Source organism: Heterodontus francisci, chromosome 5 (genome assembly GCF_036365525.1).
Source record: "Heterodontus francisci isolate sHetFra1 chromosome 5, sHetFra1.hap1, whole genome shotgun sequence".
Taxonomy (NCBI): domain Eukaryota; kingdom Metazoa; phylum Chordata; class Chondrichthyes; order Heterodontiformes; family Heterodontidae; genus Heterodontus; species Heterodontus francisci.
In genome coordinates this window covers 176,334,296-176,354,473 of record NC_090375.1, presented here as the reverse complement: position 1 = coordinate 176,354,473, position 20,178 = coordinate 176,334,296, and the positions used below count along the sequence as shown (strand labels likewise).

Sequence of the window (20,178 nt, the reverse complement as noted above, 5' to 3'; positions counted from 1 at the left end):
TTTGTTCATTTTGTAGATTACTTCTGGAAGGCATATAAAAAATTGTGGGACTTGAAAATAATCCTTTGATTCTAAAGCACTTTGGGACATCCTCAGGATGTGATGAGGTGCTATATAAATGCAAATTATAATATTTGTCGAGGGTGCACAGCTTATTCTGTACAATATGCTGGTATTGTGAATAGTTAAAACATTGGTGAAAGGGTAGTATACTAACAGGGATGCCTCAACCCTTTTGCAAAGTGACTGTGGAATCAGGCTCATGAGTTCCAATTTCAGAACAAGGATTGTTTAGCACTGCTCATTGACGTCGTTCAGAGAACAGTCCAAAATCAAAACAACAATGAGATTGTGTTTTGTGTTCACTCGAGGCTAAGGAGAAGGTAACACCTTCTGGAGTTAACCTATACATTGTTAAAGAAATATCTTAAGATTACTAATGCTACCATTTTGCTGGCACCAGAGCACAGTTTAATTGAGACTGACACTCCCATTGATACCAAAACAGTATGACTAGATCATTGAGTGACAGTGATTGCATCTCCATAGCTCTGCAAGCCATCATGTTCTGTGTAACTGAATGGATTGGGATCTCGATAGTTATAATTGGGAGCAGGAGGGATTAGTCTAAGAGTTTAGCATACTACCAGCAGCACCACCAGTATCGGCCAAAAACACCATGTTGTAAAGCAGTAACCACTGTTTACAGCCCATGTACTCATGAATGGCCCAGGTCACCTTCACTTTTGGTTGAGTCTTGAGTTATATTGGACCTGGAGAAAGCTCTAATTTATATATTGTGGGTTCCACATATTCATCTATCAGCCTAGTAAGGCATATTAATGTAGGCAGGCAAAAAAGAATGTTGAATTATGCAAATGTTGTGCAAAAGGCTGGATACATGTGTCCAGGTTTTAATCTTTAAATCTAGGTGTTTATCAGCTAATGGTTCATATTAGTACACCTTGAGCCAGGCACTTTGTACCATAATGGACAACAATTGTCGAAGTAAACAACTTGATAAATTCTCCCTAACTCTTGGGCTAGTTATATAATTTTTGCTCTGAAAGTGGATGCAATCCCAGGAATTTAGCTCTGCAGGCACAGCTGGTTTAAAATTTTAGGTATTCTGTATACCTACATGCAAAGGAACTAAATTGTCCCATTTCAGGGAGTTTTATTCTGGAGAATAAAAATGTGTAGGAATTTTTTTTAATGCCATTAAGGTCTCATGACAATATCTGGCACACTTTTTGTAAGGTAGCATCTGGTGTACTGTGGGAAGCTGGTTACTTGCCTTTCAGAGGAAGTTTCTCACTAGTTTAAAAGAGCCAGGCAAAAGTCCAGGAAGTCCCCTTCACTAATAGTTCCATTCCCATGCCCCAGCACTGATTTACTGACCCTGTTCCCTATGCTGACGGTTGCCAAAGGGGCCCTAATCACACTGAACAGTTGTGAGAAAAAAAAACTAATTCCTCTGTTTTACGAGGATGAGCTGCAGTCCAAACTGTGCAGTCAAAAGTGCTGCTACCAAGGAACTTTTGACGTTCAAAGCCAATTCCTTGTAAAGTAGAAATACTTTCATGAACATTTAAATTCTGGAGTAGGGTTCCTCATTTGGAGTGATTCAGCCTTGCAAAGTCATGCAGAGTCACTCAGCTCCAACTTCAGCAGAGTTGGTGAATTAAGCACAACACTGAGGTTTTTGGTTAAGGAAACTATTACAGCTGTGAGGAAGGATGTGTTGGAAGGTTCCAATTACAGGCCAGTCAGCCTAACCTCAGCAGTGGGAAAATTATTGGAATCTAGTCTGAGGCACAGGATAAACTGTCACTTAGAAAGGCACCGGTTAATCAAGGATACTCCGCATGGATTTGTTGAGGGAAGATCTTGTTTGACCAACTTGATCGAATTTTTTGAAGAAGTAATAAGATAGATGAGGGTAGTGCAATTGATCTACCTGGATTTTAGCAAGACTTTTGACAAGGTCCCACATGGCAGACTGGTTACAAAAATAAGATTCCATGGGATCCAGGGAAATGCAGCAAGGTGGATACAAAATTGGCACGGTGGCAGGCAACAAAGGGTAATTGTTTACGGGTGTTTTAGCAACTGGAGGGCTGTTTCCAGTGTTCCGCAGGGCTCAGTACTGGATCCCCTGCTTTTTGTGGTATAAACGATTTGGACGTAAATATAGGGGGCACGATCAAGAAATTTGCAGACACAAAGCCTGGCTCTATGGTAGATAACGAGGAGGATAGCTATAGGCTGCAGGAAGGTAATGGTGGTCTGGTCAGATGGGCAGAAAAGTGGCAAATGGATTTCAACCTGGAGAAGTGTGAAGTGATGCATTTGGGGAGGTCCAACAAGGAATACATGATTAATGGGAGAATACTGAGAAGTGTAGAGGAAGTGAGGGACCTTTGAGTGAATGTCCACAGATCCCTGAAGGTAGCAGGACAGGTCGATAAGGTGGTTCAGAAGGCATATGGAATCCTTCCCTTTATTAGCCGAGTTATAGAATATAAGAGCAGGAGGCTATGCTGGAACTGTATAAATCATTGGTTAGGCCAGAACTTGAGTGCTCTGTGCAATTCTGGACACCTCATTACAGAAAGGATGTAATTGCACTAGAGACGTTACAGAGGAGATTTACGAGGATGTTGCCAGGACTGGAAAAATGCAGCTCTGAGGAAAGATTGGATAGGTTGGGGTTGTTCTCCTTTGAACAGAGAAGGCTGAGGGGAGATCTGATTGAAATGTACAACATTTTGCGGGGCCTGGATAGAGTGGAGGTGAAGGGGTCTATTCACCTTAGCAGAGAAGTCAGTGATGAGGGGACATATATTTAAAGTGATTGCTAAAGAAATTAGAGGGGAGATGAGGAAAAACTTTTTCACCCAGAGGGTGGTGGGGGGTCTGGAATTCACTACCTGAAAGGGTAGTTGAGGCAGAAACCCTCAATTTATTCAAAAGGAGTCTGGATATGCATGTTATGCACCATAGTCTGCAGGACCACGAACCAAATGCTGGAAGGTGGGATTAGAATAGGTGGATCGTTTTTCAGCCGGCACAGACACGATGAGCCAAGTGGCCTCTTTCTGTACCTTTAAACTTTCTATGATTCTATTCTATAAGTTGTTCACTAAACAAGCAAAAATTAAAGCTACAGGAACTTTGCCTTTTTAGGCTGTAATCCAGGTTTGCTTGAGTTGAAAAAGCTAATGGTTTTATTTTTGCCACTTTGCTCGACCACAGTGGAAATGATCTGTTATGGGTACTAGGTCTTGAACTCCACACTGAAGTGCAAGTCCAGGTACTGCAAGTGATCTGGGAGACTGGCAAGATGTCTTGGAACGTGTATTTTTACATTGGGTCAAGAGGGTATTTCAGAAAATACTTAAGATTATTTGTAATCTAAATAAGCAACCATTCACAGCTCACCCATTTATCAGGTATTTTCAACCAGAATAGTTGGAAGAATCATCTCCCAGTGACAGTCTTTCCCAAACTGTAGCATAAACTGTGCATTCTGTTCTTAATTTGCGAAGAGTATTGTTGTCTGGCAAACCCCACATCTGCCAAGATTGAGGCACATGAACACTAAAACTTAAAATTGCAAGCCCCTGACCGGAAATACATTTCCATGGTAACGGACAGTGTTGAAACAAGGAACAAAGGGTCATGCCCTGACTCATTCAACCAACAATGAACTTTTGATTACCAGACATTGAAGGAGTGTGAGCTAGCATTCCAGAGACTACTAAGGTGCAATCCACAAACCTTGCAGGAGAGACTGTTCCATATAAGGAGCTAGTCACATGACTAACCTGCTGGGCAACTTGGGAGTTTCTTTTTTAATTTGAACTCTCAGCAAAGGAGTTGGAACAGAGAATGCCATGTGCTCATGGACTGAGAACATCTCCTCTCCTGTCTGCCTGCTTCCATCTCCTTCCCATGGACCTGAATCTTGTGAAAACACGGGAAACTCAGAGAAAGGTTTCCTATGTGAACAAGGTTTTAAGATGAAATCAAAATACTGCGGATGCTGGAAATCTGAAACAAAAACAAGAAATGCCGGATTCACTCAGCAGGTCTGGCAGCATCTGTGGAAAGAGAAGCAGAGTTAACGTTTCGGGTCAGTGACCCTTCTTCGGAACTGACAAATATTAGAAAAGTCACAGATTATAAACAAGTGAGGTGGGGGTTGGGCAAGAGATAACAAAGGAGAAGGTGCAGATTGGACCAGGCCACATAGCTGACCAAAAGGTCACGGAGCAAAGGCAAACAATATGTTAATGCATATTGTTTTAAGATGACTACTGGGCCTCAACAAAGTGCAAGACCATATCTTCAATTAAGGACTATAGCGAGCTCGAGAAACAGTAACAAGGTATTGCCTCAAACTGTTCTACTTATCTTTTCTTCTCTTTTCTGTCCTTTATCTGCATGTTTCTATCACATATGCATGCTAGCATGGGCTCGGCGTGAACTGTATTAGAGTTTCAGTTTAAGGTTTAATAAATTTTATCATATTTAAACCAAAGAAAGCCTGTTTGTGCTCATTTCTTTGCCTTATAATTGGAAATTTGTGGACAAGGATTCACAAAGGGGGAGCTCAAAACACTCTTTAAGATTAAACCCTGTTACAATAAGACCAGGTGAAGATTGTAAGAGACCCCTAGACACCTTTTGCACCTGGTCGTAACAATATATTTAGGGGGGGATAATCAATACTGAGGTGAACTGCAGCAAATTACAGGAGGACATTAATAAACATGGAGAATGGACAAATAATTTGTAAATGAAATTCAACACAGATAAATGTGAGGTGTTACAATTTGATAGGAATAAAGGGAGGTCACTTATTAATTGGAAGGTGAGAGTCCAGGTGGGGTAGAGGAACAAAGGGATCTCTGAGTATAAACACACCTATCACGAAAAGTTGCAGCACAGGCCAGCAAGTCCATAAAGCAAAAAAACCAACCACTAGGCTTTATTTCTAGAGGAATAAAATTGAAAAGTAGGGAATTATGCTAAACCTATATCGAACCTTGGTTAGCCCACAATTCAAGTTCTGTGTGCAGTTATGATCACCATATTATAAAAAGGATATAGAGGCTTGGAGAGGGTGCAAAGAAGATTTACAAGGATGATAGCAGAAATGCATGACTATACATATCAGGAAAGGATGAATCGGCTGGGTCTCGTTCCACTTGTAAAAAGAAGGCTGAGGGGAGATCTAATAGAGGTCTTTAAAATTATGAAAGGTTGTGATGGAGTGGATACAGAGAGAATGTTTCCACTTGGGAAGAGCATAACTAGAGGCCATCGGTATAAGATAGTCACAAAGAAATCCAATCGGGAATTCAGAAAAAACTTCTTACCCGCAGACTTTTAAGAATGTGGACCTTATTACTAGAGGGAGTGGTTGAAGTGAATAGTATAGATGCATATAAGGTGAAGTTATACAGACGTATAAGGGAGAAGAGAATAGAGGGTTATGGTAGATTTAGATGAGGAAAAATGGGAGGATGTTCAAGTGGAGCATAAACGCTGGCATGGACTGGTTGAGCCAAATGGCCTGTTTTTGTACTGTATATCCAATCTAACCTTATGTCTTCTAAGTTGCAGTTGTCAATTGTGCTTGTGTAGCTTTATCTTTTCCTTGAAATGAAGTGCCTACCTCTAGGGATCATGGCCTCAACATGCATTGGCCCAGCTATGGTGGTAGAGCTCACACGCTTGTTAGAGCTATAAGCAATATTGCTCTTCTGATGGAAAAAGTCTCTCAAATCAGTGACATTATGGAGTTCCATCACTACTGCAATGCATCATGTAAAGAAAAGACTTCTCATTCTGTACACCATGCAAGAATGGCCCTGGTATTTTTGGAACATCACTTCTATTTTTGTGTGATAGTTCCAAAGAGTATAAAACTGTCATGGGGACATCTTAAGTATGGCTATTATTTGACCATGAGTGGACTGTCAACCTAATGACCAGGATCTTGAATATTTAGTTATTTCAAGGTGGCTGTATGGATTTTAAGGCTGTTCTCAAATATAAGACGAAGATTTTGTTGCAGGAATCGGTACATTCCATCATCCCTGTGCTTGCTGACCTACATTTTTCTCCCTGTCTGCCAGCACCTTTATTTTAAAATTCTCATCCTTGTTTTCAAATCCCTCCATGGCCTTGGCCCTCCATACCTTTGTAACCGCCTACAACCCTCCACGATCTCTGCGCTCCTTCAATTCTGGCTGCTTATGATCCCCAATTTTCATCGCTTCACCATTGGCTGCTTTGCCTTCAGCTGCCTCAGCCCTAAGCTCTAGAATTCCCTCCCTAAACCTCTGCCCCCCCCCCCGCTCCCATACGGAGCTCCTTTAAAACTTAAACCTTTTCACCTCTACTGATATCTCATTATGTGGCTCAGTGTGGAATTGTGCTTGATACTACTCTTGAAGTGCCTTGGCACAGTTTACTATTTTAAAGGCACTACATGAATGCAAGCTATTGTTGGGGCCACGTCCATTTTGGGTGATTTGTCATCCCACCACTTCCTCTCAGAGAGCCATTAAAAAAAAACTCCAAATAGGAAACTATTCCTTGTGACTCTATTACCCAAACAGATGTGTTTTTGATTCTTTAAGGCAGTTATTAATTTGCCTAATCTCAGTCTCTGGCAATGCTGTTCTGTTTCTGGCTACAAAGAAGCCATAACAATGTTTTTGTTTTTCGAACACGCACCTCCCTTTTTTTTAAAAAAAAAGCATAGTTTTAATTAATGAGTCACAATGTAAGATGTTATAGGGGAGATCTGACTTGGCTACCACTCTGTGTAACATTGAGTTACACCTTGTCCTTCATGTTTGATCTAAAGCAGCTATTGAAGTTTACACAAAGGTGTCAATTCATTGTGCTTTCTTGTAAGGAGGTTGGAAATAGAGTTTATTCAGTGCAGAAAGTTGAGTTTGGGAGTGATTGAAGCCACCCTGTTTTCAGGTTGAGAAACTATAGTACAGTACAGCTTCTGCCACACACTGCTCTGGTTGGGCCCCAGGTCAAGTATTGTGTCCAGTTCTGGTCGTCACACTTCAGGAACGATGTGAGGGTCCTTGGGAGGGTGCAGAGGAGATTTACCAGAATGGTTCCAGGGATGGAGCATTTTCGTTACAAGGTTAGGTTGGAAAAACTGTGTTTGTTCTGCTTTGAACAAAGGAGATTGAAGGAGATTTAATAGAATTGTACAAGGTTATGATGGATTTAGATAAGTTAGACAAGTGGTACAAGGACCAGGGGACGCCGATTGAAAGTCTTGGGCAGGGGGAATACGCGGAAGCACTTTTTTACGCAGCGGGTGCTATTGACGTGGAACCTTCTGCCCAGAAGGGTGGTGGAAGTGGAGACGATCAGGAGGAAGTTGGATGGCTGCCTGAGAGAAATAGACTTGCAGGACTACCGGGATCAAGCCGGGAATGAGACTGACAGCATAGCTCCGTGGCGAGGTGACATGGACTCGATGGGCCGAATGGTCTCCTTCTGTGCCATGAATGGCTGTCTCTATGACAAGTACAAGGTTTACTTACAATAAACATTCAAATGCAACAATATAGTTATACAATAAATATTGAAATTAGATCCCAGGTTTCTGCATTATGATAATTGACTCAATACTTGTAATTTTGCAAATGTGTTTTCTAGTCTGATTTGCTGATAGAGGATGTGATCTTATTTCTAGTTTTAGTCTGAATCACAATTATCTTAAGCATTCTGAGCATTGAAGGTGTCCATCTGGTGCTGTTCTATGTTTGGTCTTCAGTCGTCATCATTGTTTTCTGGTACTCATGATAGGCTTTGCTCATCTTTACCAAAACACAGGCTTTAATAGTTATGCACAATGAATTAATTATTCTTGCCTGTTAATATATACTGAATTTTTGATAGTCAAGATGAGAAGCTATCCTTGATGTGTTATCTGGAGTCAGATTCCTCCCTTCATACATTTGTTCAGTTTAGTTTGACGTATATTAGAAATTTGATTTACTGCTATTCTGAAAGATTTGTAAATGTAGGGAACAAGTTTCTCTTATTTTTGAAAGCCGTGAGATCTTTGTCTTTAGTACTTGTCGTTTCATTTATTTTAAAAACGTTAAACTTTGAAATGAGTACCCTGTGCAGAATGCAGTCATTTAATGAAAAGTTTTGGAATCCCCACATGAAGCATCATGGCTCAGAAAGCTGCACAAGAAATTGCATTTAACTATTGAATTTTATCACCCAATAATATGGAGTTCTTCCAAGTTGAAGTGGAGGGAAGGAGCATTTTTATCAATACAATGTCTTTTTACTGGGGCTTGTTCTGTTCTATTGATATTCTGCTGTTCTGTTTACTGAAAGATGGTGACATTGATTTTATCCTGGCCCCTGCTGTGGGATCTCTTACCACAGCAGCGTCTGGTACTGGACAAGGATCAAGCACATCTACCATACCGGGTGAGGATTTAAGTTTATTTTTCTACACCTATTTTCTACCTCTACCTGAAGGTTTTGACTTCTGCTGTGGTTACCTTTCCCAAAAAAACTTTTTTGTGTGATCCTAGTCAACAAATGAGTACAGGCTTAACAAACATTGGGATGAGGCAATGTGCATCAAAACTGAGCCTGATCCTAACCTCACCTGTCATGCAGTTCCAGCGGGTGTCATTGGATAGTATTCAGGAGGGGAATTCCTTTGTAATTTTCACCTCATTGGTCATGGGCACTAAGGCAGCCTCTCGCATCCCTATTATCATCTTTTCTGAGTGGTTCAATATTTACGAATTGGGGCGCAGCGTAGATTCAAATCATTTTAATTGTATACCAGGCTTCAGATGTCCTGTTCTGTTAGCCTTAACAAACCAACTATTTTGCATATCACTTTTGAAATGTTTACTTTTAATATGCTTTGATATGCTTATACCAAAAAAAATTTGAAACATAGCCTAGTTAAAGACTATATTGAATCTCTACATATAAATCATTCAAGTTGGGGGAAACTATTTGATTCTTTAAGTGATTCTCAGAGCAACTCTGCATGATTTATTCTCTTAACCATGGACAGTGATGCAATTACTTTTCAGTACCCCTGTTGGCCTGGCTGAGATTACCTAGCTCTTAGCACCAGTTGGGGAATAGAACCCTAGACCTTCCTGGTCGAAATGATTCAGTTACTTTAGCCAGCAGAGCTAGAAAAGATTACAGGCTTTGCTATCAATTACTGTCTTAACCAACTGAAGTATTTGACAATTAATTCTTGTGTCTGTGCATTAAAAAGTTAAAATTGCAGAAGTTTTGTTCTTAAACTGCAGTTGAGCCTTTAAGGTATCCTTTGTGGAGTGTCCAAAATGTTTAATTTCTAAACCATATAATGTTTTGCACAATTGCTTGATTTCTGTTTTCAGAACAGTCTATATGTGTAAGTGCCTAAGCCAAGACTTTTGTTGGCTGGCAATGACATTTATGTTGAAAGCGCAAGAGACTGGATCATTTTGTGTTATGCACATTACTCTAGGTTTTCTCTGGTCATAGCATCCAAATCTGCTTCATGTTTTGCCTTCCAATTTTCCATTGTTTGTTAAAATGCATTCAAAGATATCCAGATGCACATTTAAATGCAGTACTATGATCTTGAAGGAAAGGATGATGTTTTACGTTCCAAACACTAATGACATTAATTTGGCTCCTCTATTGAAAGAAAAATGAATTCTTGTATACGTAGAATTCCTGATTACTTTGTAAAAGAGTGAGTGTTTCAAATAATTAACTAGTTTCACTTCTAAATAACCTAGCTCCAGTTTTAAGATTATGCCCATATTCTGGAATCCCCCTTTAGAGGAAATAACTTTCAGACCTGTTGCAGTTGTTTTATTGTCTTTTCTTTCTTTACACCCTTTGCCCACCAAAAAAGCAGGTTCCCCATCAAAGGAGTAGGTGGGACGTGAGGGGACTTGCTCGTTAAGAGTCTAACAACATATTCCTGGATTCCCCATACCAGTTGATATCATTTTATATATCTCTTTGCACTTGGGAAAAATGGGTTGTGTTTTTCTGGTCTGCTTGGAGAGTGAGGTTCTTCGTTGCAGTTCTATTTTTGGGACTTAAATTTTACTTTGTATGTTTATCCTGAAATGTTGCTAAGTTTTATTTTAAATTATTATGGTCTTCCATTTTTAAGATAATTTTTGTTCAGAAAGTTGTGTAGATTCACCCTCCATTTTGGTTAATACTATTGTCCAATTTCATTATCTCTATACTATTAGTTTTTTCAATCCCAGAATATTTTATGTATATTAACTGGAGGTGAGTAATTCATTGCATATTAAGGTTCAGAGCTCATTGTAAGCTTTTAATTTGCTAGAAGGAATTTTGTGTAACAAGGTGATTCATGAAACATCATTTGTACTGAGATCAGTAATCAAGTACAGGACAGAGCTGTTCCCACTCATCTTTCAAAATATGAGGATACGGTGCATTGTTTTCCATGTCAACTTAGAATCTGTACAGGTTTTACAGGATCTTTTGATCTAATCCACAAGACTTTTCAGTCTAAGATACAGTAAGTTATTCTGCTACCATTCATGAGCAAAGGGGAAAAACACAGAAATATTAGTGTTCACATGTGATCAAATCTGAAACTGGGCACAGGCCCAGTTATTCCCAAGTAAATTACAGGATAGTGCAATTGGGAAGAGATCTGACATAACTCTGGCCCATCCTCCAATGTATCTTAATGGGTATTTTTGGAGAGCAATTTATATGGGAGCAACGCCCAACAGCCTTTCCTTATTTAAAGGCAATTGCTCCTCCAGTTCTTCTTTAAGGCATTTTAGCAGTTATCTGTAAAACCATGACTTGTAAGTTGTAAGGATAAAACCAAATCGGGATGGTTGATATAAACTAAAATGACATTACTTCAGAGCGATGCTGCATTAAAACCAAATCTGAGGAATATTTCTGTAATCTGCAAGTTATTGCTTTAGAAATCGAAATGAAAGCATTAAATTGCTATTAATTTCCTTAAAAGTGGGTGGAGGGTGAATGAGAAATTCCAATTGGAAGAAGAAATAACAGATTTTAATATTGAACAGTAAAATAAAATTGCAGGACAGCAGTTGGGTATATATTTCAAAAGACAACACCTTCAAATAGTGCAGTGCACCTTCAGTTTTGAAAGTATTCCCTGATGGTTCATGTGGGGCATACATCAGTTGGGCTGAATGGCCTGTTACAGTGCTGAAATTTTTTAAAGTAATGTACTCTCCTTGCCTAACATTTGCTCAACTCATCCGCTACTTCAGATCCTCATGGCCACATTTTGTTCATCGGGAATACCATTCTTAAGCTTACTGCAAGGAGCTGAACGAGTGACTGAGGTTATTTCATCCCTATGGAACATGTTTGACTTCTGCTTATTTTCCGTCCTCAACAGCATTGTTGAGATTAGAAATTTATCACAGTAATCCAATTCATGGACCTTTAGTCACATCAGTCAGGCCCAGCACTTTACTGTTCCATTATGTTATGTAGATGTATATTCCTTAGCTGCTAAGTGGGCTTATGCAAGACAAAATGTACTGTAGGATTGAATTTTGTTAGGATTTTATATTTATCAGTGACTAAGTATAAACGCCATGTAGGATTAAAAGAATTTAGTATATGCTTCTCTCCATCTCACTCTAAATGTATTTCTTTTCCTCTCCAGGTCCTTCATCTGAGCCACCTGTAGTGGAGTTAAAGGACAGAAAAGCCAATGCTCATCTGATCTTAAAATTACTATGTGAAAGTGTGGTACTGCGACCTTATCTTCGAGAATTGCTTTCAGCCAAGTAAGCGCAGTGTATAATTCAAACAGCTCTTTTGAAACCTATTTGAAGCTCAGTTGGAAATAAATTTGTTTTTTTTTTAAAAAAAAAAGCAAAATTCTTGGATAATACTTGTGCATAGACTAAGAATGTGATGTTATGATAGTAATTTTGATACCTTTTGAAGCATACAATCCAAAACCCAAACCTAGTTTAGTGTATTGTAGATGGATGCAATAAACCAGCTGCTTTAATTTTAATCTTAGTCTTTTATTTAAATGGTTGTAATACACATTGGGTACTGTATTTTGATCAAATTGGGAGCTTTGCCAGCTATCAATGTAGAGTGGGACAGGGGAGTCTGGGAACAGAGAGGGTGAGTACCCATAACAAAAGGTGTTAAATTGGAATGACGTACATGAAAGCACCTATTTTTTATAAAGTTAGCATTTATCTTGTTGAAAAACATGTATTCTTGTGGGGAAACACCTCATTTTAGTTTTCTAAGATGAGCTTGTGTCCCTTCTATATTTCATTTTGCAGAATCTCCTGTAGCATGATTTTTCTTGCCTCAGGTTCCTAATTTAATGCAGTTATAGTGCACCACAGATTCAAGATGTTGGTAGGAACAACTGTACATGTCCAAAAATCATGAACATAACGCAAGAAATAGAAGCATGAGTAGACCATAAAGCCAGTTGAGCCTGCTCCACCATTCAATATCATAATGGCTGATCTTGAGCTTCAACTCCACTTTGACGCCTGCTCCCCATATCCCTAGATTCCCTGAAAGAGCAAAAGTCTGTCTGTCCCAGCCTTAAATTTATTCAACAATCGAACATCCACAACCCTCTGGGGAAGAGAATTCCAAAGATTCACAAGCCTTTGAATGAAGGAATTTCTCCTCGGGTCAGTCCTAAATGATCGTCCCCTTATCCTGAGACTGTGCCCCTGTGTTTAAGATTCCCCAACCAGCAGAAACAACCTCTGTGTCTACTGTGTCAAGCCCCTTCACAATCTTGTAAGTTTCAATGAGGTCATGTCTCGTTCTTAATTCCAGAAGATATAGGCCCAATTTACTCAGCCTCTCGTACGGCCCTGGATTGAGAGGATTGTCCTATCTGGTTAACCTTCACTGTACTGATTGCAATGCAAGTATATCCTTCCTTAAAGATGGAAACCACAACTGCACACAGTATTCCAGGTGGTCTTAGCAAAGCCCTGCACAATTGTACCAAGATGTCTTTATTCTCGTACTCCAAACCCCTTGCAATAAAGGCCAATGTTCCATTTGCTTTTCTAATTGCTTGCTGTACCTGCCTGCTAACTTTATATTCCTTGTACGAGCATGCCCAAGTCTGTCTGGACATCAACATTTACAAGTTTCACACCTCTTTTTAAAAAAAAATTCTGCTCTTCTATTCTCACACTTCCCCACATTATACTCCATCTGCCACCTTGTTGTCCACTCATTTATCCTGTCTATATCTTTTTGCAGCCTCTCTGTGTCCTCCACAGGTTGCATTTCCACCAGCTTTGTATCATTAGCAAACATAGATACATTACTCTGTTTCTTCATCTAAGTCATTAATGTAGATTGTGAATAGGTGCGGCCCCAGCACTGATCCTTGTGGCACTCCACCGTCACAGCTTGCCAACTTGAAAATGCCCCCTTTATGCCTACTGTTTGCTTCCTGTCTGCTAACCAGTCTTCTCTCCATGCTCGTATATCACCCCCAACAGCATGAGCCCTTATCTTGCCCGTTGACCTTTCATGTAGCACCTTATCAAATGCCTTTTGGAAATCCAGGTATACTACATCTACTGGTTACCATTTATCTATCCTAATGGTTGCATCCTCAAAAAACTCTTAATAAATTTGTGAAACACGATATTACTTTTGTAAAACCATGTTGTCTTCACCTGATCATATTATGATTTTCTAAGTGCATTGTTGAGGTTTCCTTAATAATAGATTAATGTACTTTTCCAGCAACTGGTGTCAGGTTAACTGACCTGTTTTCTCTCTCCCTCCTTTGTTGAATAGCAGTGTTATATTTGCTAACTTCAATCTGCAGGGACCATTCCTGAATCTAGGGATTTTTGGAAAATCATAACTAATGCATCCACTAGCTCTGCAACTATCTCTTTTAGAACCCTAGGATATAGGGCATCAGGTCCTGGGGATTTGTCAGATTTTAGTCCCTTAAGTTTCTACAATACTTTATCCCTGCTGATATTAATTACCTTAAGTTCCTCAATCTTTTTAGCCCTTAAGTTGCCCTCTATTTCTGGTATGCAACTTGTGTCTTCAACTGTGAAGACAGACACAAAATATTCTATTTCTCTTCCATTTCCTAGTAGGAAGATTTAATGTTCCCGGTGCGAGAGATGCATCTGACATACCAATGTTGTAGAAACTGGCCTGAGCAGATAGGCAAACATTTCAGTACACCCTTGAAATGACAAACCTGAAGGTCAATCCCACTGGTGACTTAATCTTTGCCTCCGGATGTGTGCGTACTTTGGTGCTGGAAGCAGAAACAGGATATAGTTCCATGGCTGTCTCTAACCTCGGTATCTTCACCCAAGTAGTCATGAATGATTGGCTAAACTATAGAAGAAAAAGTAATGGGGCAATGGTGGTGGGGATGTGTCACAAGATATTTCTAAACTCACCCCATGTCCGCCTATGTATTTTTCAGCAAGGCGAGGCAGTGGTCGTAAGGACAATGTTTTATTTCAGTGCTGTACTAAATAATTGCTGCTGTTTCCAAAGATGATAATCCTTGTACAAGTCGTAGAATTTTAGATTTGTTTTGCATTTTTGTGCCAGGTATATTTTGCTTTAAATTATATGTCTCAATCTGCCTTGTTCATCTTGACTATGCGTTTTCAGGGATGCCAGAGGAATGACGCCTTTTATGCTAGCTGTTGGTGGAAGAGCTTATCCAGGTGCAATTACTATTCTGGAAACTGCTCAGAAAATCGCCAAAGGTAACCTGTTTTGTCATTTTGAGAAAGTGTACAGAATTATGTACTTCCTGAATTTGTCTTCAGATTGTGTCAGTTCAGCTCAAAATGGTGCGGATGCAATGCTTTAATACTGTCTTTCTTTACGCTCGAGTCTTTCCTGTGTACAAATGGTTTAATCTTTACATGCATGACTTTAAGAACAAAACTTAAGCAAGTCACAAATATTGGACCCTCCTGTATAAAATCGTGCGTAACTGTCATGCGTCAAACAAAAGAAATTATATTACTGTTGATCTGAGATCCGATTTATCGTTGGTGACCTTGGTCTTTTCCTTATCAGCTACCTGAAATGGGAGGCTGTTCGAAAGAAGAAACCTTCAGTATGAGTTAGAATTGCTCCTAAGGTTTTACTAAACTGTTTAAAGGCCCTTCTATTTTAAACAGTGAAGCCTCTTTGTCTACCTTTCTGTTAAGTACAAAGAAATAAAAGCTCAAGGCAAGGCCATATACATGTCAATATTGCAGCAGCTAACTGGTTTCCTTTGGACTTGAAACTAAAGTCACCTAAGTCATAGCTTCAGATGATGCATATAATATTTTCTGAGATTAGCAAATTTACTTAACCCTCACTTAGCTTTTCTAGGAATCTGTTTTTTTTTAAGGTGTATTTTAAGACCACCTGGAACTAGGAGAGCCAGAAGTGTTAAACTTATGAGGCAAGGAAGGATCAAGCTGATGGAGTTATCCTTTTTGGGGAGCAGGTGGAAGCTAGGCTGTTTGTGTATCTAATTCAGAGTCCAGCTAAGCAAGCACAGTAGTAAGCCAGTGTCCCTTCAGCTAAGAAGTAATTGCAAGAGTACTGTTGCAACCAAATTGAAGCTTTGCTCCTCAAAGTACTCCTAAGCATTAGCTGACAGTACCTGCTTTTATTGGTGAGTGTCTTAATTGAATTCATATTTTGTTTCTTTTCAATCCTGAATACTGATCCAAATGTTGTTCTTAAAATCCAGCATCAGCTAAGTTCTTCCTGGCTTTTATTTAAGGGAGGAAATAAATAGCTTGTGCGTCATTTTAGCTGGTTGAAAAGCAGCAGAAACCTGGGAACAAGTGAACTGTTTGTCTCCATGATGGTGCAGAGGAGAGCAAGATAGAGTATAATAAATAAAAGCAAAATACTGCAGATGCTGGAAATCTGAAATAAAAACAAAGTGCTGGAAATACACAGCAGGTGCAGAGAAATAGAGTTAACGTTTCAGGTCTGTGACCTTTCATCAGAACTGGCAAAAGTTCGAAACGTTTGGAAGTTCGAAATAAGCTTTGAGCAAGTGAAAGGGGTGGGGGAGTAGGGTTTTGGTGGGGGGAACAACAGAAGTGGAGGTCTTTGATAGGGCAGAAGGTAGGAGAGATCAGATGACAAAGATGACATGGAACAAAAGGCGAATGGAGTAGTAATAGCCGTAGTAAAAGGCAAAGCATGTGTCCAGATAGAGTGTTAATGGCAGAACACCTCATCATCCTGCAACCTCATACAGCCTGCTCCTACCTCCTTCCCAAAATTCACAAACAGGACTGTCCCAGTAGACCCATCGTTTCAGTATATTCCTGTCCCACTGAACTTATTTCTATCTATCTTGACTCTATTTTATCTCTCCTTGTCCAGTCTCTTCGGATCTACGTCTGTGACTGTTCTCACGCCCTATGCCATTTTGACAATTTCCAATTTCCTGGACTTAACCACCACCTCTTCACTATGGATGCCCAATCTCTCTACACCTCCATCCCCCACTAGGGCAGTCTGAGGGCTGTCCATTTCTTCCTTGAACAGATGCCGAACCAGTCTTCATCCACCACCACCCTACTCCGCCTGGCTGAACTTGTTCTCACATTGAACAACTTCTCCCTCCAAATAAAACGTGTTGCTGCAGACTTCTGCGTGGGTCCTAGTATTTGTAGCATTTGTCCAACATTCCTTGTTGCAGTCCTGCTCAGGCCTCCTTCCCCTTACTCTTTTTCCAGTACAGTTCTGGCCAAATCTAGAGCCCACTGGTTATCTAGAAGCTTACAGGATAGGTTACAGCAGAAAAAGAAAGCTTATGACGATCACAAAAATCTTAATACTTTAGAAAGCCTAGAGGAGTATAGAAAGTGCAGGGGTGAAGTAAAGAAGGAAATTAGAAAAGCAAAGAGAGGACATGAAAAAATATTGGCAGGTAAAATCAAGGAAAACCCAAAGATGTTTTATCAGTATATTAAGAGTAAGAGGATAACTAAAGAAAGGGTAGGGCCTATCAGAGATATACAAGAGAACTTATGCGTGGATGTAGAAGATGTGGGCAGGGTTCTTAATGAGTTTTTTGTCTCTGTCTTCACAAAGGAGAGGGTTGATGCAGACATTGTTGTAAACGAGGAGTGTGAAATATTATATCCGATGAGCATGATGAGAAAGGAAGTGCTAGAGGGTCTGACGCCCTTGAAAGTGGATAAATCGCCAGGGCTGGGTGGATTGCATCCCAGGTTGTTAAAGGAATCCAGGGAGGAAATAGCGGATGCGTTGAGTCTCATCTTCAAATCCTCACCAGATACGGGTGAAGTGCCAGTGGATTGGAGGTCAGCGAGCGTTGTACCATTGTTTAAAAAGGGTGCAAAGAATAGGCCAAATAACTATAGGCCAGCCAGCCGGTCCTCAGTGGTGGGTAAATTATTAGAATCATTTCTGAGACCAGGTGAACTGCCATTTAGAAAGGCACGGATTAATCAGGGATAGTCAGCATGGATTTGTTATGGGAAGGTCGTGTCTTAGTATCTTGATTGAGTTTTTTGAGGAAGTAACGAGGAGGATTTATGAGGTAGCGCAGTGGATGTGGTCTACATGGATTTTAGTAAGGCATTTGACAAGGTCCTGCATGGCAGACTGGTCAGTAAAATGAAAGCCCATGGGATACAGGGGAATGTGACAGATTGGATCCAGAATTGGTTCAGGAGCAGGAAACAAAGGGTAGTAGTCGATGGATGCTTTTGTGAATGGAAAGCTGTTTCCAGTGGGGTTCCACAGTGCTCAGTGTTGGGTCCCTTGCTGTTTGTGGTATATATTAATGATCTGGACTTAAATGTAGGAGGCATGATTGGGAAATTTGCTGATGACACAAAAATTGGCTGTGTAGTTAATAGTGAATAGGATTGCTGTAGACTCCAGAATGTTATCAATGGTTTGGTTGAGTGGGTGGAAAAGTGGCAAATGGAATTCAATCCAGAGAAGTGTGAGGTAATGCATTTGGGGAGGGCAAACAAAGTGAGGGAAGACACAATATTGAGAGGGGTAGAAGAAGTGAGAGAGCTTGGAGTGCATGTCCACAGGTCCCTGAAAGTGGCAGGACAGCTGGATAGAGTGGTGAAGAAGGCATATGGAATACTTTCCTTTATTGGCCAAGGTATAGAATACAAAAGCAGAGATGTAATATGGGAACTGAATAAAACACTGGTTAGGTCACAGCTGGAGTATTGTGTACAGTTCTGGTCACCGCATTACAAGAAGGCATAATTGTTCTGGAGAGAGTACAGAGGAGATTTACAAGAATGTTGCCAGTGCTTGAAAGTTGCAGCTATGAGGAAAGGTTGGATCGGTTAGGGTTGCTTTCCATAGAACAGAGGAGGCTGAGGGGTGACTTAATTGAGGTGTACAAAATTATGAGGGGTCTAGATAGAGGAGACAGGAAGGACCAGTTTCCCCTAGCGGAGAGGTCAGTTGCTGGGGGCACAGATTTAAGGTGATTGGTAGAAGGGTTAGAGGGGACAGGAGGAAAAACTTTTTCAACCCGGAGGGTGGTGGGTGTCTGGAATTCACTGCCAGGAACGGTGGTGGAGGCAGATACCCTCAACTCGTTAAAAAGGTACCTGGACATGCACCTGAAGTGCTGTAACCGCCAAGGCTACAGACCAGGTGCTGGAAGGTGGGGTTAGATTGAGCAGCTAGTTTTTTCAGCCAGCACAGACATGTTGGGCTGAATGGCTTCCTTCTGTGCTGTAATCTTTCTATGGTACATTGATGACTATCGGTGCTGTTTCCTGCTCTCGCCCCGAACTGCTTCATCAACTTCGCTTCCAATAATCCACCCTTCTCTCACCTTCTGACACTTCCCTACCCTTCCTTGACTTCTCTGTTTCCATTTCTGGGGATAGGCTGTCTATTAATATACATTATTATCCCACCGACTCCCACAGCTACTTCGACTACACTTCCTCGCACCCAGCTTCCTGTAAGGACTTCATTCCAGTCTCCCGGTTCTCCATCTCATTGCATCTGTTCTGATGATGCAACCTTCCACAACAGCATTTATGATATGTCTTTCGCCTCAATCGAGTATGCCCCCACTCCCACTGTGGCTGACAGGGCCCTCAACTGTGACCGACCCATTTCCTTCACTCCTGCCCTCATCCCTTCTCCCTCCCAGAACTGTGACAGGGTTCCCCTTGTCCTCACTTTCCGCCCCACCAGCCTCCACATCCAAAGGGTTATCCTTTGCCATTTCCATCACTTCCAGCATGATTCCACCACCAAACACATCTTCCCTTCCCCTCCCCGTCAGCATTCCAAAAGGACTGTTTCCTCTATGACACTCTGGTTCACTCCTCCATTACCCCGACACCTCGGCATCTTCCCATGCAATTGCAGGAGGTTTAATACCTGACCTTTTACCTCCTCTCTCCTCACCATCCAAGGCCCCAAACACTCCTTCCAGGTGAAGCAGAGATTTACTTGTACTACTTTCAATTTAGTATACTGTATTCGCTGCTCACAATGCGGTCTCCTCTACATTGGGGAGACCAAATGCTGATTGGGTGACTGCTTTGCAGAATGCCTCCACTCAGTCTGCAAGCATGACCCCGAGCTTCTGGTTGATTGCCATTTTAATTCACCACCCTGCTCTCGTGCCCACATTTCTGTTCTCTGCCTACTGCAATGTTCCATTGAAACTCAACGCAAACTCGAAGAACAGCACCTTGTATTCCAGTTTGGAACTGTACAGCCCTCTGGACTCGACATTGAGTTCAACAACTTCAGACCTTGACCACCATTTTAATTTTTTTTTTGTCATGTACCAGGCTTAAACTTGTTTTTCATGTTCGTGCTTTCAGACAGAGCTGTTCATTATTCTGCCATTAACACTCTCTCTGGACAAATGCTTCGTCTTTTACTATGGCGATGACTGCTCCCTTTGCCTTTTGTTCCATAACTTATTTGCCAGTTAAGATAAAGTATAAAACTGGCAGCTGGAATTTTGCTGCTTGAGCTGCTTTTTAAAAAAATGACTCTTACTCACTGCACTCCAGGGTTCAGTTTGTTGCGGGTTCCAAGTTA

The 20,178-nt window shown here is 40.7% G+C and overlaps 1 protein-coding gene across 6 annotated transcripts in view; it reads left to right on the top strand.

Annotated features, from left to right (window-relative positions):
* ubr5 (ubiquitin protein ligase E3 component n-recognin 5) overlaps positions 1-20,178 on the top strand; it is a 166,482-nt gene that overhangs the window by 88,158 nt on the left and 58,146 nt on the right. For all 6 annotated transcript variants that reach the window (XM_068032394.1, XM_068032393.1, XM_068032392.1 and 3 more), the window contains 3 exons: positions 8,404-8,499; positions 11,747-11,870; positions 14,746-14,843. In XM_068032394.1, coding sequence (XP_067888495.1) covers positions 8,404-8,499; positions 11,747-11,870; positions 14,746-14,843 — 318 coding nt within the window. The remainder of the gene's footprint in view (positions 1-8,403; positions 8,500-11,746; positions 11,871-14,745; positions 14,844-20,178) is intronic.